Here is a 27,410-nt window from a genome sequence, read left to right on the forward strand (position 1 = left end):
CTGCCAAAAGTGGTAATAAAAAAGATGTCACTTTTTGACTACTGTTTTATGGTTATATATATCATTCCTAAATAACAGTTCAGTGTCATAACAGCAGGTCAAACTACAATGGCACATCCTTGATTGAAAGGCCCTATCTTAGATCAACTTAAACATACCAAAAGAGTCTTTTGAGTCCTCACCAGAACTTTCCCTTGTTATCTCTTTCCTCAGAAATATGTAGGCATTCTAGTTTCAAATGCTGCTCAGACAAGAGCTAGATACTTTTGCTTTGAGCTGGGAATGGTCCATAGGGATGTCCTCATATTTTAGTTGCAGGTTTGACAGCCAGATTGTTCTGAGTGTCTAGATTCTTGATTCAAGACATCAAGTATTATAAAAGTACCTTTTTGGTTGGAAAGTGAGTTGGTCAGCTGAGTTAAAAGCATGAGAAGAAGGTGGCTGTCCCAAGTGGTAGTGAATTGCACTTCCCAATTCATTTTGGAAAAGGGATATGCTGTTGTCACACTTGCATTGCACTGTTGCTTTCAAATATATTTATCTACACACAGCAAGTCATTTCAGCTTTTGCTTATTAAAGGGGAAATAAAATAGCACTTGTTCTGTGAATAATTTGGCTTCTAATAACAATCCTTTAGTTTGAGAGGATGTCAGGCTTTGTCACTTAGCACGTGTGACGTACACCTGTTGTACAAATTCCAACAATATAAGCGATCTTCATGAATGATACAAATTGCTCATAATCACAGGTGAGAAGCCATCTGAATCAGGCTTATATTCAAGAATTACTGATTGGCTTCAATCCAGAGTAGCTATTTTGGTCGGTAGGCAGCAGTCCCACATATTACAGTAACCTTCTGTGACATTTTTGCTTTGATAACTCATTCTGTCAGAAACAAGCCACTGCTTAGTTTTTAAAGTTTACTTCTTCAGCTCTTAGATGAACTGCAGCACAAACATAGGAAAAATGCCCTTTCCCCCCTTTTTCCCCCCAAACTGGATTTTGTAGCATAAAATAAACTCTGTCTAGATGGACAAAGTCGTACGGTGATTCACACTAAGTCCACATGAAGATAACGTGTCTTAACAGTGCTGAGTGCTCAAAAAACATAGGGTAGACTTTTGAGACTTGCTGTACTTATTGCAACCCACAATCCCAATGCCTGCTGGGTCTTCTTTTTGTAATGACTGCTGAGTCATGTAACTCGGTGGTCATAAAAACTGGCATGTGGATCCGCAGGCTTTTCACGGAGATAGTGGACGATCGTTAAAACACTTCATTGATGGCTAATTCCGAATTTCAGGCTTCTGGTGCACAGATGAAGAAAATCTTTTAATCCATTTAAAATGCAATTCCTTTGCCCTTTTGGGTGCTGAGGCCCTGCCACCACCTCTAACCCATCTTGTTCAGGCAGCAAGCCTCATTCACACAGCCTCCCTGTGAACAATATCACTTTTATTGTATCCTTCACATTGTTGAAATCAATCAGTTGCAAAAAGCCGACCCTCCTGGTCTATGAGTCACACAGCTTCTATTCAGCTACTATACTTCACCCACTGGGCTGCACTCCAGAAGTTCTTGCAAGCTCCTTTCTTTCCACTGACATCCAGAAACTGTGGTTTATCTTTTTAAAAAAACAAATATGAAAACAAGAGAAAAGATTGTGTCTGGTTACACAGCTGCATCATCCTGATATATCAAGTGTGTTCTTGTTATACAAGAATGGCAGGAGTTTTTTTGTTTCCATTTTTAAGTGTAGGTTCCTTCCCCCCCTCTTCCTTGGATTCAGAAGGCTGGATGTTTATGTGATTCTGTTTTTGTCATTCTTAATTGTTGCCAGGACACTGGTGATATTATCTGAGTTGCAAATGCTAATCATAAGAATGCACTCAGGCCCGATGAATTTAATAGCCTCAAGCTTTTAACAAACATATATGAGACTTAACAAAGTAGCCCTGGAAATGACAGACACAGCTGTGGAATTTGCAGCAGTCAAGTTTTCCATCTGGCTCTTTCTATAGCTAAACACTGTGGACAGATTGAGAAAGTAATGATCCACAAGAGGTGCACCCATTTTGTGTGGGTTTGGACTGCTTGCTATAGTACAAAAAGCACACATCCAGTGTATGTTGTGTGATTGAAATTTAGATCGCTTTATGCCAGTAAATTGTCACAATCATAGTCTTAGATTTTTTTTTATAGGGAGGACGGTTCCCATTTAAAACACTGTCTAAATGCACGTTTAAAAAAACTAGTTAATACATTTATTGCTCTAGCTAAAGGCTATGACAAACTTGCAGCAATAGTATTACTAAAATAATACAGAACACACATCCGTAATATAAGCCAACATTGGCTTATAAGTAAGAGAGAGACGATACCAGAGACACCAACCAGCTTAAATCTAGCTTGGTTTTAGATTGAACCTTTGAATCTCCACAACAACTAAGAGTGATTTTTATTAAACTCCTTTTTCTTGATTATTTTATTTTATTTTGCAGCCAGTGTGTAGAGTGGCATTCCCTGTGTTACGAAGCTGCTGTTGTCTCTCAAAAGAAGCCAAACCATTTATGTTGGGTTGTACCTGCTTGCTTGTGTGAACCAAGGTTTCAGAAAGCGATTTCTTGGGTCTCTATCTAAGGGGCAGGCTAAGGGGTAATGAGTGATGTCTTTCACCTGAGGCTGGCCGCAAATAAAAAGTCTGTCTGCATATGGGACCTTGTTTTGGCAGCCATCCAAGGCTTCAGTGGGCATCACTTAGAAACACATCTGAATAAAGACATTTCTTAAGGAAGCTGGTGAGAGTTTGGTTGGATAACTAGCGCTAAAATGCTCTGTTCTCAGGAGAGGATACCAAGGGGAAAATTTGTTGTTTTTAATTAATTGCAGATCCTTTCTGTATTCTGCCCAGAAGAGCCAATCCCTTAGTTGGCACTTCTTCAAGGTCAATGCAGAGCTCAGTTCTGGAAAAATAATAGTCTAAAAATCTTGACAAGCTGCTTTTCAGAGTTGGTTATCACCCACTTAAGTATAGCACAGCACAGGAAAATGCCCAATTGACATAGTAGCCATTATTTTAATATATTTTAACTGAGTGCAGTCTGCTCTTGCCTTAATTGTTGGCCACCCAGATTCTGTATGAAGATGAGTTGCTGATATTCCTGATGGTAAGAGTATAGCTTCCAAAAAAGTTATTCTGCACAGTTTCCAAAGCTTTAATCAGACCCCAGATCTCAATGCCATATAAAGCATTAGAGTAAGCACTTTGCTATCAAATATATTTAGGGCAGATTCAAAAGGTTGACCTCCCTTATTTTAATAGAACTTCATCAACGTCCCTATGGTTTTCTGTGCTTTGATTTTCACTGGCTCCATATGATTACAGTGGTACCTCGGGTTAAGTACTTAATTCGTTCCGGAGGTCCGTTCCTAACCTGAAACTGTTCTTAACTTGAAGCACCGCTTTAGCTAATGGGGCCTTCTGCCGCCACCGCGCCGCTGGAGCACGATTTCTGTTCTCATCCTGAAGCAAAGTTCTTAACCCAAGGTACTATTTCTGGGTTAGCGGAGTATGTAACCTGAAGCATATGTAACCAGAAGCGTATGTAACCCAAGGTACCACTGTACTTCCAAGAGAGAGTTTCACCCAGAGTGTGCCCAGGTATCTAAATGAGCGAGTTTGGGGGTTTTTTTTTGTTTTTTGTGGGGGTTTTTTTGTAGCTTGCTGTACCATTTATATCTAGGACTGTGTTTGCCAAAAACCATTATCTTGGTCTTAGAGTAATTTATAGATAGGCTTTCCTGTTTACAGTATGTACTGAACACCTCCAGGAGATTTTTGAGGCCCAATCAGGAAAGAGAGGAGCACTAAATCATCTGCATACATCTAGATTGAGATCTTTCTGTTCCTAATTATTGGAGAGGGGAAGTACGCGTTGGCTAAATATGACAGCACATCATTAATATAAAAGTTTAAAAGAGTGGGAGTCAGAATGCAGCCTTGCTTCACTCCTCATGACGTTGTAAAGGCACCAGTCATATCACCATCTAAACTTCCTCTGACCCTCATTTCTGTGCTGCCATATAGTTCTTGGATTAATCGCAGGTGTATAGTTGATGTTAGCAATATGAAAATTCCCAATTAAAATTCTATTCCAACCCATGTGCCAAATTTATGTCAAACAGATAAAAGAAATGTATTAATTAGCACATCCTGACCATACCATTTTAGTCATATGTACTTCCTAGAACAGAGTATATAGCTTTGCCTGAGATCAGACTGACAAGGAGAACAAAGAATAGGAGGATGGTGTCAGGGTGACATAAGAGACTAGGCAATGATAATTGCTTCACTAACATGGGGGGAAATGCTATTAAGATCCCCTGTAATATTCAGTCTGCATTTGTAAAGTAAATACATCCCCTCATTGTGTGTGTTCTGCTGCCGAGTGGAGGAATTGTTTTAATTTGTTTAGGGCTCATCAAGAGCATCTGTTCAAACAGGAACTAGATCAATGACTTTATTGTCTAATTAAATGAATTAAATACCGGTAATTGTCCTACAAAGAGGCTAATTGGTTCCCGTCCATTCTTTCAAGTGATTTGCATTGGGACCCCTGCCTACCCCCTACCCCCAAATAATCAACTACACATATACAGTGGTACCTCGGGTTAAGAACTTAATTCGTTCTGGAGGTCTGTTCTTAATCTGAAACTGTTCTTAACCTGAAGCACCACTTTAGCTAATGGGGCCTCCTGCTGCCGCCACGCCACCGGAGCACGATTTCTGTTCTCATCCTGAAGCAAAGTTCTTAACCTGAGGTAATATTTCTGGGTTAGCGGAGTCTGTAACCTGAAGCGTATGTAACCTGAAGCATATGTAACCCAAGGTACCTCTGTACACTGATCCAGTGAAATGATTTTGGAGTCCTTGTGGAGTGTTCAATTAAAAAAATAACACCTCATGTAGCAGCAGCAGCAGCAGCAGAAAAGTCCATGCTTGGGAATAAACAACAACAACAATCATTTTTCAACCCTTACAAGAAGTCTGTAAGACAAGCCAGTATTATTTCCTAAATTCCAGATGGGAGGACTGAGGCTTAGGAGGGATTGCCTAAGACCACTTGGGTTCATGGTAGAGGTGGGATTCAAACCAGGGACTTACCGATTTATCGCTCAGTCTCTTAGCCCTGCATATGGGATATTGTGTATAGGATATTGTGTATAGTGAGGGGTTGTCAATGTGACTCTCTTCAGATGCTCTTGGACCACAACTCATATCATCGTCCAACAACATCTGGAGGTTCCTGTTGGCTGTTCCTGATTACGTCTATCAGGATTTCCCAAACTTGGGTCTCCAGCTGTTTTTGGACTATAGCTCCCATCATCCCCAGTTAGCAGGACCTGTGGTCAGGGATGATGGGAATTGTAGTCCCAAAACAACTGGAGCCTGAAGTTTGGTGTTCAGCCATAAAATAGGTGTTCAGCCATAAAAGGTGTAGGAAAAAGACAGCTAAAATAGTCAAAGAGGTGTTGCACCTTCCATATGAGCCAAGTATCAAACCTTTAGAGCTTAAAAAAACCCCCATTATTTTTAAATGATATGGAGAAAGAAGACAATGCAGGTCTATAAAATATTGGAGAGAAAGTAGCTAGATTCCCCGACAACTTCTTGTTCTCATTACAGTAGGATTGGAGGACAGCCACTGAAAATTAGTTGGCAAAAAGTACTTCTTCATGCAAGGCATACTTAGCATGGAATTCAAGGCCTCAAGATGCAGAGGTAGCTGCTGACTTAGATGAGGTGGTCATTTCTAAAAAACCTCTTTGAATGTCAATTTCTGGGGGATAAGCAATAGGTTTATTGCCATCATTCTCACTGCCTGAGGCATCCCAGAATCAGCTGGCTGGCCATTGTGGGAAACAATATGCTGCTCTAGAATAAGCCCTGGGTTTGTTGCTGCAGGGCTCTACTTCTGCTGCCTAACAGGAAAACACAGCTGTGGCTGGACGTCTGTGTCAGATGTTGGTGATTAGAGCTGACCACATACTACAGAATGTGGGTGGGTAGCATATGGTTATCCTGGTTGCTTAAAAATCCTCCCTCCTTCATTTTCTTACTTCGACTATAGGTTAGATGTTTGTTTGTTTGTTTTGTTGTCTTTTGTGGTTCATCACTTGTATTTGGAAGATGCTTGGTTTCATTCTGCATATTCATTAAGATAAACTAAAGGAAATCTTGCCAGGTGGTGGCTTCTTTTTACTGTTTGTGTACACGCACGGAGACCAGTCATAACAGGCTCTAGATCCTGAGGCTTCCTGCAAAAAACTGTTACGTGCATAAAATGATTTGCACGTCCGCTGGTGCACATGCACTAACAGATACTTTCCCAGGGCCCCAGCAGCCAGGTGGAAAGGATGCTGATGGAGGCAGTTCTGGGAAAGCGAAGCTTGATCCTGGCTTTCAGCAGGAGGACTGGAGGAGCAACAATATGGCCACAGTCTCCTCTTTGAGAACCCACATGTTTGCACTAAGCCATAGTTTGGTTTAGCTTTACATGCAAGCCAGCTCAATGGTTCACCTCTTTTCATATAGCCAAATCATATGGATGAAGCTACAACCAGTGAAACAACACAGCGCTCTCAGCTTTTACGAGCCCTTCTACATTCTGAGTGAGATAGAATCATAGAGTTGGATGGGACCACAAGGGTCATCTAGTCCATACCCCTGCAATGCAGGAATCTTTTGCCCAATGTGAGGCTCTAACCCACAACCCTGTTCTAAAGTGACCAGAGACCCAGTGTAGGGCCTTTTCAGTTATAGCACCCCACTTTGACACATGCTGGAAAGCTTCTCTGGTGCTGTCTGTGTAATATTTTCAGTCTTTTGCTATCTCTTAGCTTTAGTCTGGCATTGCTGTTTTTCTGGTGTTCATAGGAGTTGCTTTTGTTTTGTTTTATTGTGTTTTATTGATATTTTATTTACTTCAATATACAAGCTGTGATGGTGGTTGTTTTTAATATAAAACAAAGCCTATGAACTTTTGAAAGCGAACATGGCTGCCCTCTTGTTTATACAGTCATACCTCGGGTTGCAAACGTGATCCATGCGGGAGGCACGTTCGCAACCTGCAGCGCCACGCCTGCCGCAATTCAGCGCTTATGTGTGTGACATCATTTTGTGTTTTTTCGCATGCACGAGCGTCGAAACCCAAAAGTAACCTGTTCCGGTACTTCTGGGTTCGGCGCAGTCCTCGACCCGAAAATGCGCAACCCGCAGCGTTCGTAACCCGAGGTATGACAGTATAGCGTATGCTCCTCTTAATGCTAAACAGCATTTTCTGTCCTTGCCATAAGGTAGGGTCCCTGTTGTTTATAAGAAAAGTAGGGAAGCAGTTGAGAATGAAGATAAACTGAAAAAGTCTTCATTGGAGCCTGTTCAGACTGCTGCCAAAAATACAAGGCACAAAATCTCCCAATGTGAGTTTGAAGAGCTGGGGAAAGGGCCAAAGATGCATAGTTGTAGGCAGAGGAGGATCTAGAATAGGTCCAAAATCCGTTCTCTTGGCACATATAAACATAGAGTTTTACGGGTGCTTAGAATATTGGCAGGAGTTATTCTCCTATACACCAAACTCATGTTGTTTCAATTTTATAAAGCTTATATTTATTTGTTCGCACCTGTGTCCTGTTTTCATAACAGGGAGGGGGTGAAAAACTGTACTGACACAGACTGCAAATTCTTCCCACTCTCCTGGGTTTCTTGTTGGAGTTGTATCTGAGCAGGGCTACTAAGTTAATACAGAATCACCTAGCTAACAAATCTGTTCACTAGTTTTTCTTTTGACAAGCGAAAGGAGGAAACGAAACAGATTTTTCTCCACAAGAAAGAAAACCCAGCCATTACAAATCAATACCATGAACAGTTCAGACTGAAACTCCCCATTGCAGAACTGTTGTGCCAGCAACATACAGTGGTACCTCCGCTTCAGGTTACAGACCCAGAAATAATACCTTGGGTTAAGAACTTTGCTTCAGGATGAGAACAGAAATCGTGCAGCAGCGGTGCAGCAGCAGCGGGAGGCCCCATTAACTAAAGTGGTAAGGTAAAGGGACCCCTGACCATTAGTTCCAGTCGTGGCCGACTCTGGGGTTGCGGCGCTCATCTCACTTTATTGGCCGAGGGAGCCGGCGTACAGCTTCCGGGTCATGTGGCCAGCATGACTAAGCTGCTTCTGGTGAACCAGAGCAGCACATGGAAACGCCGTTTACCTTCCTGCCGGAGCGGTACCTATTTATCTACTTGCACTTTGATGTGCTTTCAAACTGCTAAGTTGACAGGAGCAGGGACTGAGGAACAGGAGCTCACCCCGTCGCGGGGATTCGAACCGCCGACCTTCTGATCAGCAAGTCCTAGGCTCTGTGGTTTAACCCACAGCGCCACCCGCGTCCCTTAGCTAAAGTGGTACTTCAGGTTAAGAACAGTTTCAGGTTAAGAACAGACCTCCGGAATGAATTAAGTTCTTAACCCAAGGTACCACTGTACTATACAATAGTGAACAGAGTGGAAATAACACACTTTCACAGAAACAAGACTTTGGGGGATTATGACAAATGATGTGGCTGTGTAACCACTGTACAGTAAATGCATTTCTTCGCTGTTCCAACCAAATGCAGTCATACCTTGGAGGTCGAACAGAATCGGTTCTGGAAGCCCGTTCGATTTCCAAAACGTTTGGAAGCCGAAGGTCCTGTAGCCAATCGGAAGCCCTGTCGGACGTTCGGGTTCCAAAGAACGTCCACAAACCAGAACACTCACTTCCAGGTTTGCGGTGTTTGGGAGCCAAAACATCCGAGTAACAAGGCGTTTGGGATTCAAGGTACAACTGTATGAGGAACTACAAGGAAAGCTGAAAAGCAGTCACTTGAAGGGGCCCCTTACTGCTGTTCCCGCCCTTAGCATCACGTATGCCACTAGCCCTGCCCACTGGGCACCTATAACAACAACAACAAAACAAACAAACAAACAAATAAATAAATAATTTTTTAATTTGTATCCTGCCTGCCCTCTTCGGCCGAGGCCGGGCTCAGAGCGGCTAACATCATAAAAACAACATGAAACATAAATTTAAAACAATAATAACAATATATTTATTTATTTATTTATTTATTTATTTATTTATATCCCGCCCTCCCCAGCCAAAGCCGAGCTCAGAGCGGCTAACATCAAATGTATAACACATTAACATAAAATCAGACAATCAATTAAAATACATCCTCAAATCAGATCAGGATCAGAATAAAATCCAATTAGATGGCAACCCGCAGATTAGGGTTGGGGACCTTAAATGCTCACCAGGTCCAACTGTTTGCAACCTACATCACAAAAGTAACATTCAACAATCATTAAAGGTAAAGGGACCCCTGACCATTAGGTCCAGTCGTGGCCGATTCTGGGGTTGCGGCGCTCATCTCACTTTATTGGCTGAGGGAGCTGGCGTACAGCTTCCAGGTCATGTGGCCAGCAGGACTAAGCCGCTTCTGGCGAACCAGAGTAGCGCATGGAATGTCATTTACCTTCCCGCTGGAGCGGTACCTATTTATCTACTTGCACTTTGATGTGCTTTCGAACTGCTAGGTTGGCAGGAGCAGGGACCGAGCAACGGGAGCTCACCCCATCGCGGGGATTTGAACCCCCAACGTTCTAATCGGCAAGTCCTAGGCTCTGTGGTTTAACCCACAGCGCCACCCGCGTCCCTTCAACAATCATTAGGATAGTATAAAATATTAATAATATCAACATATAAAAGTTAAACAGAAATCCACTCAACAGTTACAATAAATAATTTCTAAACTATAATCAATAAAACAATGGCAAGCCACAGTACATAAAATAATACAATACACATTGAGAAGCAGAGACTAGAGGGTGGGACAAGGCAAGTGGAAGGAGGCCTTGCCTGATGGAGTCTCTCCCCTCACAGTTCTTCCTCCAGGAACAGCTCTCTTATGAGGACTCCTAGGACTCCTCTGCACTTCCTTTCTCCCTGCATCTGCTCAGATATAGGCTTCCTCTGCACAGGCAGAAATCCATGCCAACAGATGGACATATGGGGGCTAAGCCCTGCTCCTCAGTCACTGGGTAAAGCTCCTTCATGCAATTGATGTATGAATAAAGATAATTATTTGAGATAAAATAATTCAATAAGACATCGTTCTGCTAACAGGAAAGCTATTTAGTAAAAGGGGTGCCAAAAAAACCTGTTGCAAAAATACAGTACTGGAAATAACCCAGAGCAGAGAAGACCCGTTTTAAGCATTAATAGAATAGAGAAATAGGGCATGATATGTCTGTCCAAAAATGGAAACTAATATTCTAGCAGAAGATGAATTTCCATCGCGTTTAAATTTAAAAGTGCTTCCATATAACATTCTTTATACAATGCTATAGAAACAAAGTAGAATCCACAAAGTTAATGCATTTATTTATTGGGAATGGGCCGTGCATATAATTTGTGTTGCGCTTATCTGGTGGAATTGTCTAAAGATGGGCAAAGTCCTTATAGAAGAATCAGCTGGACAAAGGCTTCAAAAAGAAACAAAAATAATCTTGGTAAGTATTAGGTAAGCTATAAATGCCAAAGAGTGTTTTTGATGAGCTTAATGGTAGCAACCACAATCACCTGTGCCAGAAATTGGAAAAGTGAGTTCAGTTGCAGAATTAAAGGAGAAGGTGGCCCAGGGTTTGGTAGGTTACCGAAAACTAACTTTCATAGCATTGGTTGAAAAATTGTAATGTATTAGAAATACGGTGAAATGTAGGCAATACTTCTCAGCATTTGGAATGAAATATATTTTATGACAATTTCATGGTAAATATCTTAATTCAAAAACAACTAAAGCTATTGAACAAAGGAGGCTGCCTTGTACCCAGTCTCATTATTATTGTTAGTACAGTGGTACCTCAGGTTACCTCAGGTTACATACACTTCAGGTTACAGACTCTGCTAACCCAGAAATAGTACCTCTATCTACCTCGGGTTAAGAACTTTGCTTCAGGATGAGAACAGAAATCGTGCTTCGGCGGCAGCAGGAGGCCCCATTAGCTAAAGCGGTGCTTCAGGTTAAGAACAGTCTCAGGTTAAGAACGGACCTCCGGAACGAATTAAGTACAGTGGTGCCTCGCAAGACGAAATTAATTCGTTCCGCAAGTTTTTTCTTCTTGCGAGTTTTTCGTCTTGCGAAGCACGGTTTCCCATAGGAATGCATTGAAAATCAATCAATGCGTTCCTATGGAAACCGCCTTCAGACCAGGTCCGGGGACAGTCTGTCCCCCGACCTCTTCTGAAGGCTGGGGGGGGGGACAAGGGCTTTTCTTCCCACCGCCAGCCTTCAGAAGGCTGTTCTGAAGGCTGGCGGTGGGAAGAAAACCCTTCTCCCCGCCTCCCACCCCGCAAGCTCCGGGGACAGGAGGGCTTTCCTCCCGACTGCCAGCATTTTAAAAGTCTCCGCTGTCCCGGGGGCTTTTAAAATGCTGGCGGGCGGCAGCGAAGCTTTCACTGCCGCCCGCCAGCATTTTCAGATCGCCCCGGGACAGCGGAGAAGTCTCCGCTGTCCCGGGAAGGCAGGCGGGGGGAGCAAAGACTTTTGCCCCCCGCCGGCCTTCAGAAGAGGTCCAGGACCTCTTCTGAAGGCCGGCGGAGATTTCCCTATGGGCTTTCTTCTTGCGAAGCAAGCCCATAGGGAAATTCGTTTTGCGAAGCACCTCCAAAACGGAAAACTCTTTCGTCTTGCGAGTTTTTCGTTTTGCGAGGCGTTCGTCTTGCGAGGCACCACTGTACTTAACCCGAGGTACCACTGTATTGTTCACAATGATTGGCTGATGCACTTCTATGGGGAGGGAATTCCTGAGCAGCTGCCACAGAACATGCTGTCTTCTGGGCTGCCAACCTTCAACTTCTGAAAGCTGTGGAACTCCCAAGAGTAGCCCCTCTGCTGATTTAGCACCTTGCAGTGTGCAGGATCAGTCTCTAAGAGACAATCCTAGCCAGTAATAGAAGCTCCCTTCACTCTTCTGGGTGTGGTTCCTTCCATAGCACAGAGGGGACCAGATGGAGTCTTAGTCTTGCCTGTGGAAGGAGTCCTAGCAGCTATGCTGGGTTTGCTGTTCACAGATAGATGCCGCTGTAGAAGTTCCCATGACTCCTCTTTGTACCTGGTTTTAGGGCAGACTCAGTGCTAGGCTTCTTCCTGCAATGAGTCGCCTTCCCAAACTCACAGGATACTACAACCCAAGAGGGCCTGTAGGGAGGAGGTGGTCTTCATAACTACAGTCATACCTCAGGCTGAAGTAGCTTCAGGTTGAGTGTTTTCGGGTTGCGCTCCGCGGTGACCCGGAAGTAACAGAGCGTGTTACTTCCAGGTTTCGCCACATGCGCAGACGCTCAAAATGACATCATGCGCATTCGCGGAAGCGGCAAATCGCGGCATGGGCAGACGTGGGTTGCGTTCACTTCAGGATGCGAATGGGGCTCCGGAACGGATCCCATTCGCATCCAGAGGTACCACTATACAGGCATAACATTATTTCTAACTGGTTGCAGTGGAACAAGCGACACTTAGCCACCCTTGGTTTATATAACATATTTTATATGATTCCTCCCCCCCTCCCCGTTTGCTAATTTTTGCTGTGCGGATGACTTTTTTATTTCCTGTTTCAGTGACCTTGAATAAGAATTTAAAAAGAATAAAGTAAACACAAGCAATGTAGTCTTGCTGGTGCTTGCAGATCTTTTGTTATTTGCCTGGAAAATTAACCATTGTCTTATGTTAGGTGCTTCTCCTTAAATTGGTGGTGATAACAGCTATATCTCCTATCTACCCTATTTTTAGGTGTTAGAAATCTTATTTCCCTTTAAAGCAACTTTTCTTCCTGTTTATTATGGTTCTTGAATGGAAACCCCTGTGTTCATTCCTTTCTCCCAAATATGACATAAAACTGTGGAACGAATGTTTTAGAATTTGCTCCATCCTTGAGGAAAGAATTTGTAAAGGGTAATTTTCATGTTGACCCCCCAGAAACAGGGCAAAAGCAGAAACAAAAGAGAAGAGATTGTATATCATGTCTGAAAACTTGGCATATGCTGAAAGATAAGTTTGCCCTCTGGGTAGTTTTTTTTAAATGGAAGAACAAAGAGTGTCCAAAGAAAACATAAGCTCCCTGATTTACTCAGTTCCAAGATTTTGAAGATATCATTATATGGAAAGTATGCTGGTGCATTCCAGCTGTTAGTGCCGAGAGGTATACATATTCCCCTGCATTTTGTGGTGTTAAGCTCAGGGTTTTAACTGAAAGATGGACTAATTAGATCAAATAGGTATCACTTTGTGTCTTGTTTTTTTACAATATGAGCGTGTTCTTCTTTGTTTATTTGAAACTCACTTTCGTAGGACCTCTTTCCCCCATCCAAGACATGAGTTACTTTCAGCCGACTATGTGCGAAATCCTTATTTTGTAAAGCAGCCGACACACATCCATGCCCAACACATATTTTATCTCTCTAAATCAGGCATAGGAAAACTCAGCCCTCCAGATGTTTTTGAGACTACAATTCCCATCATCTCTGGCCACTGGTCCTGTTAGCTAGGGATGATGGGAGTTGTCCCAAAACATCTGGAGGGCTCAGTTTGCCTGTGCCTGCTCTAAATGCTTCAGTATTCAAGTTTGTGAAATGATGGGTTGTTGCGGTTGCTGAACTCTTCACAACATGCATCACTGTGCACCAACATGTTGTGTGGGGTGTTGTTGCAATTGTAGACGAGTGGTCATATAGATAGACGGGGACAGAATTTCCGTAGGTTTCATTCGGCTCACTCTAGATTATTTAAACCAGAATTATGTAAACTTTTTCAGATACGAGAAGTATTAAGATTGTCTAATTTTTTTGCTCGAGGGGCCATATGTGAACTATTCTAGTCACAGAACTATGTGCAATGTTTTTATCTCCTTGCATTTATTATGCAAGTGTGAGTATATTTACATCCATTTTAAAGCAAGAGACCTTGAAGACTCTTTCTCAACACACTGAACTTTCCAAAGCTCAGTAGGTATTTGGAGAGGGAAATGCTGTTTTAGTAGCAGTAAACAAAGGCATTCTTCAGTTGACAGCTGCTGTGATTACACTAATTATCATCATGTGTTCAACTAATTATCAGTAGTGTTGGCTAGGCTTTATTGTGATTCAACACTGGAGCAATTAATTATTTTATACCACCTGAGCAAAGTGACATTTGTTCATGTTACCATAAAAGGTAACAGGCTTTCAGTTTTATTCAGGCTGAGTGTTAAATTCTTACTGAAATTTGATTGCAGTCAAACCTTGGGTTACAGCCGCTTCAGCTTGCGTTTTTTTTGGGTTGCGGACTGCCGAAACCCAGAAGTACCAGAACGGGCAGTCGCGCATGTGCAGAAGCGCCAAATTGCACTTTGCGCATGCACAGAAGCACCGAATCGCAACCAGTGCGTGCACAGAAGTGGCACTGTGGGTTGCAAATGTGCATCCTGCACTGATCACATTCGCAACCCGAGTGTCCACTGTATTTGTTTACAAAACAGGCTTCATTTTCTTTGAAGAATACTCTTTTGATTAGAGCAAGGCGGATTGAGAAATATATACATATAGCAAAGTTGGTAGCAAAGTTTTTTGTTTTAAGATCATTGAAATGCTGACCTGAAATGGTAATCTCTATACTAACGAGTCTAATTTGTTTCATCAACAGGGACCTGCGGTTTAATAGGATTAAAGAAATCCAGCCTGGTGCATTTAGACGGCTTAAGAATCTTAACACCTTGTAAGTTTCATCCCTCATAAAACCTACTTTCCTTTTGTAAACAGTTTAACAATTTATTATAATATTTACAGCTGGGGTGGGGAACCTGTGGCCCCCCAGATAGTACTAGACTCCCATCAAAAAGTTTAGGTGATACACCCAGTTAGAAATTTCAATAGAAGCCAAATTGGTTGGTGTTACTTTGTGACTGGACACAAAAAGCCATTCCAGCCTTCAGGTGGTAGAAAGTCAGTCATCTTCTAGTTTTAAGATTGTGTTCTGGAACAGTAAAGTCAGTATTCTCAAGCTGAACACACACACACACACACACACACTGGGGGGGGGAGAGAGAGAGAGCACACAAAGGACATCATGCTGGTCCTTAAGAAAAAAATCCACAATCTATAAGCGGGCAATACCTTGATTAGGTTCAACAACACCAACAAAAATAAACTAAACATTTGGACAAACTCCCTGACAGTATGAGCTGTTTGACATTCAACAAACTACCTCATGAGGTGCTTGGCTATCCTTTAATAGAGGCTGTTAAGTAAATGCTGGATTGCAACCCAAGAGAGATGCTGTTTTAGTTTAGTGAATCCTTGCATTGGCAGCAGATTGGAATAGAATATCTTCGAAGTTTCTTCCAATTGTGTGATTCCATGAAAATGTCACACAGTAGTGAGTAAGCTGTCAGTTGCCTGCTTCGGTCTGGTTTGTAGGAGAACTTCTTAAATTTATTCCAAATTGCTGAATGTTATTGCAGTGCATGATGATGAACGGTCTTTTCCTTTCTCAGTAATTTAAACAGCTGTCTCAGTTGAACCCAGACAGTTTAGAAAGATTTTGAAAAGGATAATGAAATTCAACTAACAGTTGTAAGAAATCACTTTAAGCTCGTTTTGATTTTGTTTCTGTGTGGTGCAGTTGCAATTTCTCAGAAAAATGTACTCTGAGGGAGGAAAAAAAGTAAACAACTATTTTCATCTATTTTCTAGACTTCTGAACAACAATCACATTAAAAGAATACCTACTGGAGCATTTGAAGACCTTGAAAATCTAAAATATCTGTAAGTTGAAATGCTTTTATAAAGAAAGTAGGTATGATGTATGTGTTGCACAGTGTGGAAAAAATGCTATTTTTTCATCTCTAATGTGTTTAGAAAGTTGATAGGATTATGAAAATGATAGCAGTGTCTGTGCTACTTATTTCACTTCATCCAGGACTAACTATTAAACACCTCAGTTTATTAGTATTAAGAAACAATTGCTATGAACTTCAAAAATATATTTTACACATAGAATTTTCAGTGCACCATAACAGCGCAAGACACACCACACCAACCAACAGGTGTTAAGAAAGTACTTAATTTTAATGTTAGTGTGGCTATCACAGCATCACATACCATGTCATTGTGCTGGCATCTGCATGTGCATTTTAAAGCTTTATGGTATTTCAGTGAGTTGTGTGTAAGAGATGCAAAGTCTCCATTTGTGGCATGATTATAAGTAAGAAATCTAGATTATTGTAGTGTTCCTGGAATACCAAAGAAGTGTGGGGATCTTCAATTTTTTTCAGCATGAATGCTAAATTTTATGTCCTGTAAAGTGTTGCCTGATTCAAGCTGATAACTTTATGGTTCAGTATGTATTTTTCTTAGCCAACATGTTTCAGCCTTGGGTGAGATTTGTCTTCCCATTGTGAGTAGTTGTGAGAAAATACCAGGTTACACAGAATTCCATTTGAGGATTGTTGACAAGTTGTGGAGTCTTACTTTCCATATGTTGTGTGTGTGCTTTAGCCTCCATTTGGGTTGTTGTTGTTTTGGGTTTTGGGTTTTTGTGTGAGTTTGGGGTTAGAAATCTGCATCAACCATGGTGTATCTTCATACAGACAATATTGTCAGAGCATATATAAAAATTGGAGTTTCACAACAATTTGCATGCTAAATAGAGACCCAGATATATGTTAATAGAATCTTTGTTAAAATATTACAAAATATAAGCAAAATGAAAATGTCACAAGCGCATATGAAATCCTTAATAACAATTAATACTGTGGACCACCAACTACTTAGCACCTGTAAAAATTCTCTTTCGGTGATGAATCTTTCAAATTCAGGCAAGTGTTGAGCGGTCCTAATTCCTTAAGAAAAGAATTGGGTTGAATTGTGTATTTTTAGAATTGTGTATTATTTAGAAGACATCTGAAGGCAGCCCTGTTTAGGGAAGCTTTTAATGTTTGATAGACTATTGTACTTTAATATTTTGTTGGAAGCCGCCCAGAGTGGCTGGGGAAACCCAGGCAGATGGGCGGGGTATAAATTATTATTATTGTTGTTGTTTTATTGTTTTATTTTATTATTTATTTATTTATTTGTTTGTTTGTTTGTTTTATTTTAATTATACATGTGTTAAAGCACTTTGGTTTATTAAAACAGTTGCACAGCAGAGAGATACCTTGAAGCATTTTCTTAAATATAATACACACGATAGTATTGTGAATATTCATAATTCACAAATACATTACTAACATCTGCACTGAAGAGAACAGTAGGTGTAAATGTGATGACCAAAAAAATCCAACAAATTATGATATCAGAAAGAATTTGACAGATTCTAATTTTTTCAATAGTGTGTGCAGTACTGATAAACCAGCATTGTGAATAGAAGTCAAAGCGGGAAAGGGCTCATAATGAGGCTATAGGGTAGGACTAGGGAACTTGCACCTGGGAAACTGTATGCAGTCCTTGGAGGCTTCACATCTGGGGCTTCTCCTCCTTGTCGTAATTTCCTCCTAGTCTTCTGGAGGAATTGCAGCTGCTGACACCCAGCCCAGATCCAGGACCCCGATGTGAGTGTAGAAGCGTAAACTTTTTCCCTGCACTGCAGTCCCAGTCCAGACTGGGCCTGCCGCATCTGCGATTTGCATTGCCCTAATAATAATAATAATAATAATAATAATAATAATAATAATAATAATTTATTTATACCCCGCCCATCTGGCTGAGTTTCCCCAGCCACTCTGGGCAGCTCCCAATCGAGTGTTAAAAACAATACAGCATTAAATATTAAAAACTTCCCTAAACAGGGCTGCCTTCAGATGTCTTTTAAAAAGAAGATAGCTGCTTATTTCCTTCACCTCTGAAGGGAGGGCGTTCCACAGGGCGGGCGCCACTACCGAGGCCCTCGGTGCTGGATCTGTGTCCGGGCTGAACGATGGGGGTGGAGACGCTCCTTCAGGTATACAGGACCGAGGCCGTTTAGGGCTTTAAAAGTCAGCACCAACACTTTGAATTGTGCTCGGAAATGTACTGGGAGCCAATGCAGATCTCTCAGGACCGGTGTTATGTGGTCACGGCAGCCACTCCCAGTCACCAGTCTAGCTGCCGCATTCTGGATTAATTGCAGTTTCCGGGTCACCTTCAAAGGTAGCCCCACGTAGAGCACATTGCAGTAGTCCAAGCGGGAGATAACTAGAGCATGCACCACACTGGCAAGACAGTCCGCAGGCAGGTAGGGTCTCAGCCTACCCAGATGGAACTGGTAGACAGCCGCCCTGGACACACAGAATTAACCTGCACCTCCATGGACAGCTGTGAGTCCAAAATGACCCCCAGGCTGCACAGCTGGTCCTTCAGGGGCACAGTTACCCCATTCAGGACCAGGGAGTCCTCCACACCCACCCGCCCCCTGTCCCCCCCAAAACAGTACTTCAGTCTTGTCAGGATTCAACCTCAATCTATTATTTTGATGGGAAACTTTTTTTGGCAACACGGATTTCTGTTTCTGGGGGGCCACGGGATCACAAGGGGGGGGAGCAAAGACAGAGTCCCTTAATGTCTCCTAGGGATGCCCTGGTCCAGTTTGGGCCCCTGGCACTTGCAGTTTGCAACACACACACACACGTGCACACACAAGCTGCAGATATGGGAGGCCTGATCCAGATCCAGAACACAGTGAGGGGCAAAGGCTTAAAGTCCCTTCTACCTCTATGTCGGGGGCTTGATCCAGAGAGTGTTTTCCTGATGGTTGGCATTTGTATTGTGGTGGGGGAGGAACTCCCATTGAAATCAATGGGAGGTTTTGCTCTAATGCAGGTTGTAGTGAAGGCTGTGTTTGTGTATGGATGACTGAATGGATAGATGTACATATCTGTGTCTGTGAAGAAGAATAAATGGTGGCAGATGGGTGGAGAGATGAGCAGTGTGTGTTTATGTGAGTGTGACTGGATAGATGGGAGTCAGGTGTGTACGAGAGTTTGGGTGACCATACCCACCCCCCACCTCCCCCTTATACAACAATAAGTCACATTTAATGAAATAGCTGAAATCTGCAAGCTGAAATTATTGCATTCCTGGTTATTTATGGCAAGAATGGGGAACCTCCCATTGAGGACCACATTCCTTTACAAATAGTGGGTTGCAAGCTACTTGTGGGAAATTGTTAAATAACGTAATTTGTCTACTGGAGGTATAAATCAAAAGAAACAGACCATGTACGTTCCTCGTAGTGTTGTAAGAACATTCCAATGTTTCAGTACAGGGGTGGCCAACTCCCAAGAGACTGCGATCTACTCACAGAATTAAAAACTGCCAGTGATCTACCGATCTACTACCTTTCTGGGGATGCAGGGCAAAGTTGTTGAGCTTTTCTTAGGGGTGGGACCAGAAAGGGACCTGGCAATCGACCACAATCTACCAAAACCTCCCGGGGGTCTACCAGTATATTGCGATCTAACTGTTGGACATCCCTGTTTTAGTAGATGGGGAAAGAAATTATGTATTGTGTTCTTAGGCACAAGGTACCTTTGACACCCTGATTACTCTTCTTGAATGGTAGCAGTTCTGTGAAACAAGAAATATTTGTGTATTAATATACTCATAGCACCCATAATGTTGCTAGTTAAATATTAGAAGAATGGTGAACTGGCAGAGGTTTGGCTTCCTCTGTGAAATAACAAAGAAACTAGTACAAATAGGATTATCGTACCGGTCAGTTGACTGCCTGTTATTTGACCCTGGTCAATTATCCAGTGAAGCTAAGGTTGCAACTGTGAAGATGGCAGTTTATATTTCCCCCCTTAGCCCTGTGGCAGTCAGTGTCAGATCTAGAAACAGAGGATAGTTTCTCCTGCGGGTTACTGTCCATAAGATACATGGATACATAAGCAGTTATTAGTGACAAAGATCATTGCATAGGACTAGCCATTGCTTTGTTTTCCTTGCTATGACCTAACTGACCTGTAAAATTTGTTTGATTGATAGAACTTGAAAACACTAGGAAACATGTAGCTGTTGAAAGGCCTAAGTACACAGCTGAACGACTCAAGGTTCTGTTGCAAATGAGACTTTTAAAGTTCTGTGATCAGGAAATTTAAAATCTTTTTGATTGTTGAACTGATAGTGACCCAACTCATAGGGCTGTTCTTATCACAAGTAAGATAAAGTATGTTGCTAATTTAGTATGTTATAGAAATGATAAAGTGCAATTTTTCTAGAAAAAGAAGTGCCAGAAATCATCATGAATGCCTCCCTTTTTCTCTTATAATGGTAATGGCACCCACCTGAGATGTGCTGGAACTGAGTTCCAGTGAGTTCCAGCTGGGGGAAAAGGCCCTGGCTAGGGCTTTATGCATGGTAACTGTTCTCTCTTGAGCAATATCCTAAAGAGTACAGAGACAAGACAAGGCTTTGGTGGTACCCTGGACAGCTCTGTGAAGGGCTCAGGCTGGAGACTCCATAAGAACAGAACTCAGGTGTTGGTTCAGCAGCTGTCATTCTTAGATGGAGGCTTAAATAGGAGCTACTGCTGTATCCCAGTTGCCTAAAGAGAAAAGCCCCTTCAGTTAAATGCTTAATTAACTATCTTAAGACAGAAGCATTTTAATAACCTGCCTAAGAGAAGAGGGAGATTGAAAAATACATGCTGTGCCCCACCCCAAAAGCACACTGTGAGTGTTTTGAAAGTGTTCAAGAAGCAAGACACAAGCTTAACAAAAACTTTCATTTCTGGAAAGTACAGTTTAGTGTACTGGTATGTAAGATGGCATGCAGCTTTTATGTAGTTTTATGCATTCTCTGTGTGGGTGTGAGAAACATTCTCTGGTGTCTGAACGATGGCTCAAGTTAACATATGAAGGGAAAGTCTCAGTCGTGCTGTCCTCTTTTCTGTGTCTGGAGTGACATTTTTTAACCTGTCAGTTTCCATCTTATGTCTGTGGCTATTTAGCAAGAGGTTTGCACACATCCCTGTGATGTAGTCTATTACAAATTAGGGTGGTTGGATGCAAAAGAGGATCAGGTTGCTACACCTTTATTTGTTGTGTAGAACAATAAGTTTTATCAGGTGTACCTGCTGAAATCTCTTCTACACAACTCTCAAAGGTGCAGGAGCTTTGCTTTTTAAAATCTTTTCGAAATTAATCATTAAATAAGAGGTCTCTGTACCAGCAAATTTGTTAGTGATCTTATAAAATTCCTCCCCAGTAACATTTACCTTGTTTTGTGGCTTTTGAGAGTTTTAAGGGCTAAATTAACTAAAGTCTGATGGACCAGCGTTTCATACATTTGGGTTGTATATTCATTTGGCTATAATTTTTGATCTGCTAATGTTTTTGTGAGAATGGAGCAATGATCCTTTGGCTGGGATGAAGCACTTTCTGATAATCAAATATCAGTAGAAACATTACTGAACTAGAATTGCGATAATAGTTTATCTCAGTCCAGTAAAAATAAAAAAATACTTCTCCAATAATTCCATGCATTCTAGCTTCACTCAAGACTTCTGTGGTCCTATAGAGAAGAAGACAATTGCTGTATTTCATGCCTTTAAAGATGCTCCACAGATCTGCCAATTGAATTCTGTGGAGATACATTTCCAGAAGAGCAAAAAGAACCAAAATCTATTTGGTGTGTCATTGTAAATCCTGCGCGATATCTTATTTGGCTCCCAGAGACCATGGCAGGCAGATGCTCAAGTTAAAAAGAAAAGAAAAGTGTTTTTGGTGTGTATACATGTCTTGTTTTGTTGCTTTCTAATATGTATTTGGAAAACTGTCCTCACGTGTCGCCTTAATTCCATCCCACATTAATGTAGCTCTCGTTTGTGTATACTAATATTACTGATTGTTTCTTGTTTCAGCTATTTGTACAAGAATGAAATCCAGTCAATTGACAGGCAAGCATTTAAAGGACTTGCCTCTCTAGAACAACTGTAAGTGCCTTTTCTCTTCTGTGCTGTCATCTGCTTGGTTGCCTCAGAGAAAAAGTGCACGTTTTGGGTCGACATTTCTTGCCTGCATGCCTTGCATGTCTGCACGGAATGGGTTCCTAGTCCAACGTGGTTGCAATTAGTGGTACGCAGAAAACGTGTCTGTCAAATTCATTCTGTCTGTGTTCATATTGTATTTGTGATTTACATCTCAAGGCTATCCGTTCACTTTATAATGACTTAACGTGAGCAGACTCAAGTATAGCAACAAGAATTAAAACATGTATTAGGATCCAGTTCTTCTGTTTCTTACAAATACTTTACAGTTTTGAATTTCGTGGAATTAACTTCTGATTGCCTCAATGTAACCAGGTAGAATTTATGTTCTGATTTTTCCCCCAGCCTTTACTTTTTGCAATTAAAGTATTTTTAATTTTGGTATGCTTTTGGCTCATCAAACCAGGGTGGATTTGAGTTAAATCAAATCGATTTAAATCACTAGTCAGTAAGACTTGACATTTTTTAAAAATGTCACTAGTCAGTAAGACTTGACATTAATTTTTTTAACAGAAAGACTCATTCTTGCTGGTATAATCTTAATATTTACAACCAGATGAAGGTTTCATTTTTGGAGTAATAAATTATCAGAGTAGTTTTTACAGTTATATCAAAAATTACTGACTTGGTTATAGTATTAGAAATACATAGACAGATAATTGTGAGGTTTAATAAGTTAACAGTTTATATTTGGACAACTTTTCTGCTGTACTTTATTTGAAGGAGAAAAATAATCATTTCCTTAACAACAATTTAAGCAATTTATTTAAAACAATAACATTATAGCATATGTATCCATGTTTGTTAACTGATGTGGTTAAACGTGTTGTTTTTGTTTTAAAAAAACCAGACTGAGTTTTAGCACACATGAAAAACTTAAAACAAATTCTTATTTGCTGATGAATAGCCTTTGGACTATAATGTAACTTAAATAGAAAACTTTCTTTAGAAAGGTTTTTCCACCAGAAGCATTTTATTTTAAAAAATCCAATTTAAATAAAAAAAAATTAAAAAATCATTTTTATCCACCCTGCGTCAAACAGAGGAAAACTCAAAATATGGAAAAATATGGCTGGGGAGCACACCCTGTAACCTACAGAAAACTAAACTCCTTATGGATTTCACGGGGACAAGAGTACATTTTGGCTGTGGGTGTGTGAAACCGGAATAGTCCTTAGTGCTGTGATAGATTCAGATATAGATTTAACTGTGTACAGTATGTTTGATGAGCTTCCATCAGTCCCAGCCAGCATGGCCAATGGTCAAGGATGTTGGGAGCCCCAATCCAATGATTTGTGGAAAGCCACAAGTTGCCTATTCCTGCCACAGCATTTTAAACTTCAGTTGTGCAGTAGACAACAGCATGATTCTGCTATATTAGTATCCCATCAGATATAGCTGAATTTCTGCAGAATAACTCATGAAGAATTGTTGGGTGTGGTAGTTGAATATTTTGTCAGTGTGTATTTATTTGTTTGTATGAATGCCTAATGCCATATTTTTGTTCTTATTTTTATGTATTTTGAAGGGGTGGTATAGAAATCTATTAAATAAATGAATAAAATATCCTTTTAAATGACATTTTAGTGGTGGTTAAAGTAAGAAAGTCAAGCTGTAATGGGCTTTATCACATTGATTTAATCTTCCAACTCAGATCCCATTGACTTAAATCAATATAAGTCAGTGCATGAGTCTATGCACAGGAAGGAAGGAAGGAAGGAAGGAAGGAAGGAAGGAAATTGACTTGCTGGATCAGACCAAGGGTCAATGTAGCCTGCCAAAACCTCTGGGAATCTTGTCAGCAAGATGTGTTGGAAGTAGCCTCCCCATTTGCCTATTCATCTTTAAATCAGAAGGATACTTCTTTTGATTATAAGGGTTCCAGTTTAGCTATCATAGATGGTCATCATCCATAGATATATTCTCCATGAATTTCAAATGATGCCAATTTGACAAAATTGTTGTCTGATTTTAATATATTAACTTTTCTTTAACACACACACATCAGTTTTCATATTAGCCATACTCCTGTGGTGTTGATGCAGCGCTAAGGTTTTCAGAAGCTGCTTAATAGGAAGCTTTGCTGTAGCTTGGTGATGAAATATGATGCAGCAGTTTGATGTATGGTTGCAAGCATGACGTAGAGTTACACACAGACATTTATTTAAGAAGTGACATCAGACCATCACCCTCATTCCCTAAGCACTTCTGTTGTGACATCAGTGGGATCCCAGATGCTAACTACCTATATCAATTGTGTTGTACCTAATTGTGAAGTACGATTTTGTTACTCCAAGTAGAACCACACACCTTTCCTTTTTTTATTTTGAACTTTTTCTGTTTTAAGGTGCATGATGATGCTTTTAAAAATTGCATGCTTTTACTGTCATACATATCAGGTGGAGGTACATTTTAATGGGTGGTGGCACGAAGCATTGCTCTGTAGATTCTGCCTGTTCTTCTGCAAAATGATTCTTCACTGTACAAAGAATTATGTAACTTTTATTGTTCTCTGTTATTGCAACATATCCTTGGTTCATTACTGGTAGAATATTAATCACAGAATAACACATTTGCTCACAATAGCTGTGTCCAGTGGCGTAGTGTGGGCGGGGGTCACGAGAGCAATTGCCATGGGTGCAAAATTCTTAGGGGTGCAATATTTCAAAAGAAAGTAGTAGTAATATATATATAAAATAGCTTAAAAGGCTTACAGATATTTTCAAACAGCTGTCATTACTTCTGGGTGTGTTTTTGTGTAACTTTGAAGGTTGAGAATATGACTAGTAGAATGTTCTGCCTTTTCCATACTTGTAAGGACAACATTCCTACTCTAGTCATTAGTATAAACAGAGAAGTTACTCTTAATCCCAGTCTTGTGACCAAAGATCATTTAAGTGACGGTGCTGGAAATGGATGTCAGGTACTACCCTGTTCTAGTGCTCACCAAAATAGGAATGAAGAAGCATGTAATGTGAAATTGAACTGCATGCCGTAGCTCATATTGGACGTAAACATTTATTTCCTGTATCAGTGTTTTGTAGAAGGTTAAAATGGCCCTACTTCTGTATCCCAGGCATTGCTGTGCCACATGATCATAAGTGGGTCTGCTGCATGTGTGCATAATGACCGCATTTATTTTTTTAGGTTTAAATTTGAGCTGAAAGTTTCTCACTGGAGAACAAATGTAGAATTGTATTTCTTAACTATTTCATATAAGCAATGTATGCTGAGGTAAGTGGTAGTTTGTTTACAGGAGAAAGATGTCTGCCGTAGATAAAGCATATGTTCTCTTTTGTGGATGGAAACATTAATCACAAAGCAATCATCATATATATATATATATATATATATATATATATATATATATATATATATATGATTCATATACATATATGTATATACATGAATATACATATTCATATATATATATATGGGAATGCCATCAAAAGCAAACAGATTTGAAGAGGGTGCATGGAGGGGAAAGGGGTCAAGTTCTGCTGTGTTAGTGGGACTTGTTGCCCAACAACTTGGTTGAATCCAGTCCCGTATGCTTAATAAACGAAAATATGACATCACGTCCAAATATTATCCTTTAATATAATGTTATTCATAGGCGTGTTCTGAAATGTTCTGAATCTCCGTGATTGATATATATCCTACCTGATAATTTGTACTGCATTAGGGGATCATGGGCACCACCTGTTTTATAAAGGCTTGGGCTTTCTTTTCAATGCAGGATGGCTGTAGGATCCAAGTTACTTGTACACATTTATTTATTTTTAAAGCAGCTGCTTTGGGACCCTTTATTAAGCACACTGTGTTTCTGTGTTGTCTTACTTCCCTTCCCCTTCCCCAACAGGTACCTGCACTTTAATCAAATTGAAACATTGGAACCAGAATCATTTACCCATCTTCCCAAACTTGAAAGATTGTAAGTTTTATTTTTGTTTCCTCCCTCTTCCAGATGGCAGCTTCCCCTCACATGGAGGATGACAGTCCCCATGGCGATTCCTTATAATCCTAGACAGCATACACAGCCCCATTTACTCAACATCCAGGTGCTCTCACTTCTGCTTTGGGAAGTGGTGTACGCGTGACGTTAGCCACAATCTATATTTGTCTTGTTGTCTCTTAAGAAAGGCTTCATTTCGATGCGTTTTTACCTAAAGCAGCACTGATCTGGCTTGAGAAAAAGAACCACCTGGCTGTGTTTCAAGCCATTAATGTGTACACAGCCCAAGTTCAAAGCACAAAGCCGCCATGCTGTTTGGAACCTCTCTTTTACTCCGTGCTAAATTAGCTAGTAAGGAAGCTGCCATCTGGATAAGCCCTAAATAAAATGTAGCCTCAGTATATATAGATTTCCCTGGGAAGAAATTCTGTGCAGTAGCACTGCTGTGCTTGGACATTGGAACTGAAATCCAAGTCCCTGTAGCCACTGTTCTTGAGAGAGGATGTGAACAAATTGGTCTCTTTCTCTCTCTCACACACCCACCCACCAACCTGGATTGACCCTAGGCTGGCCACCCAGCCTGCTGCTAATCTCGCGGCAAAAGTGCAATTTGGATTTTCCAGTGCAAAGGAAATAAATTGCAGTTTAAAATCCACTCAAGTATCAAATGATGTGGGATGTGAAGGTAATACGGCATTTGGGATATGGTTAAAAGAGCTATGAAAAAAAGAATCTTAAAAAAGAGAAGGGGGGTATGACTAGAATAATATTATGTCAAAGTATATAAGGTGGAGTAAAGGACCAAGATAAGGGAAATTAGAGACATAATAAGTGGAAATATATAATCATAAATGAGGTTTGAAAGAGGGCTAGAATTTGCTGAATTTGACGGAATAAAGAGGAACACAAAAAAGGGAGATGTGAGGAGGTCAGGAAAGCGGGATATAGAACCTTGAAATTTAAAAGTGGATTTTTCTTTTTTCTTTTTTCTTTTTTTTACTAAGTGTGTATTTTCTGTTTTTCTGTTCTCTGTTTTGATGTATGTGATTGTTTGATTTATGTGATTTTATGATTTCTACGTTTTGTAAAATCTTAATAAACATTTATTATTATAAAAAAATAAAATCCACTCAAGTATCTCCAAGCACAGTTTCTGTTGAGATCTTGGCAACCGCTGCCTAGGCAATCGGCTACCATTTTGAAAATGGAGCTGAGAGGAAGTGAGAAAGGAACTACACTTTATGATTACGCAGCCTAGTTCCCTTTCCTCTCGGCTTGGTCTTCCAACTGGCAGGGCGCAGCATGCCTGGTTGGCAGGGTGGGAGAAACTGGCGGGGGTGAGGGGCACAGCTGGAA

The 27,410-nt window shown here is 40.8% G+C and overlaps 1 protein-coding gene across 2 annotated transcripts in view; it reads left to right on the plus strand.

Annotated features, from left to right (window-relative positions):
* Positions 1-27,410, plus strand: part of PXDN (peroxidasin) — a 72,610-nt gene that overhangs the window by 11,028 nt on the left and 34,172 nt on the right. The window contains exons 2-5 of one of the 2 annotated variants that reach the window (XM_053380782.1): positions 14,780-14,851; positions 15,829-15,900; positions 21,974-22,045; positions 25,962-26,033. In XM_053380782.1, the coding sequence (XP_053236757.1) occupies positions 14,780-14,851; positions 15,829-15,900; positions 21,974-22,045; positions 25,962-26,033 (288 nt within the window). The remainder of the gene's footprint in view (positions 1-14,779; positions 14,852-15,828; positions 15,901-21,973; positions 22,046-25,961; positions 26,034-27,410) is intronic. The other variant, XM_053380783.1, reaches the window with a different exon arrangement.

The sequence above is a fragment of the Podarcis raffonei genome, chromosome 3, assembly GCF_027172205.1.
Source record: "Podarcis raffonei isolate rPodRaf1 chromosome 3, rPodRaf1.pri, whole genome shotgun sequence".
Lineage (NCBI taxonomy): Eukaryota > Metazoa > Chordata > Lepidosauria > Squamata > Lacertidae > Podarcis > Podarcis raffonei.